The 909-nt window shown below is 28.3% G+C and overlaps 1 protein-coding gene across 1 annotated transcript; it reads right to left on the bottom strand.

The window, feature by feature from the left end:
* Window positions 1-6: 6 nt before the first annotated feature.
* Window positions 7-904, bottom strand: LOC108554660 (myeloid differentiation primary response protein MyD88-like; the record flags this gene model as incomplete). The annotated part of the gene is given in 3 exon segments (XM_017910003.1): window positions 7-515; window positions 592-760; window positions 827-904. Coding segments are annotated over 3 exon segments (756 nt in total), but the record flags the coding sequence as incomplete, so codon positions are not given.
* Window positions 905-909: the final 5 nt, after the last annotated feature.

Genomic DNA, 909 nt, shown 5'->3' with positions numbered 1-909 from the left:
TTCCATTAAATCTGTTGATGTACTCAATGAATCTAGGTTTTCAATAGATGGTAAACTGACAGTTTCTGTAATTGGTGTATATTCCTTTTTATTATCCTCTCCTTTCTTACACAATTTCCTTTTAGTTCATTGTAGAAAATTATGCTTTTTGTGATTATCTTTAGAATGATGTATACTGTCAAATTCAGAATAATTTAAATTTTCCTTCATATTAAATGCTTCTTTGCTATCTTGTAGCTGAAGCTTTTGTATTTCTAAAGATTTCACATCTTTTGTACTTTCTTTATCTTTTTCACTTTTATTGTATGTATCAGAAGTATTATGATGATCCTCTTTCACAGGAGAAATGTTAGCACTTTCATTTATTTTATTCGTTGTTTCTACAGAGTCTCTTAATTTTTTCCAAAAGTTATACAAACCTACCCTATTATAATCCAATATAACCATATATTCCAATTGTGGTAGTAATTGACATTTTTAATACAAACATGGTATGACTTTCCTTTGTCGCTTATCTGATCAAAAGAAATAGAATATGAGATTGAAATTAAATAAATTTAATATGTATAGTGATCTAATATTAAAACTTACCAATGCCCAATGCTTGGGCATAATTCAAAAAGAATTTATTTGCTGAACTTTTAAGAAAATTTGGTGATACTATAACAATTAGTCGGTCACATCGTTCTGATATCAGAGTCATTACAGCTTCATGTTCAAATGTAACTCCACCGATTAAATCACGGTCTTTTAAACAAAGCTAAGAAAGATATTTGATTTATGGTTTGTAATTTTTTCATAGATAGCACTATATTTAATACTTTACCTTCAAGTCACATTCATTTTCCAATTTGTCCACCATTTCAGTGGCAAAATTGACATCTTCATCAGCATACAATAAAAAGGCAT

The sequence above is a fragment of the Eufriesea mexicana genome, unplaced genomic scaffold (assembly GCF_001483705.2).
Source record: "Eufriesea mexicana isolate 0111107269 unplaced genomic scaffold, ASM148370v2 scaffold43221, whole genome shotgun sequence".
Lineage (NCBI taxonomy): Eukaryota > Metazoa > Arthropoda > Insecta > Hymenoptera > Apidae > Eufriesea > Eufriesea mexicana.
Note: the sequence above shows the minus strand (reverse complement) of the source record. Positions and strands in the feature narration are given on the sequence as shown.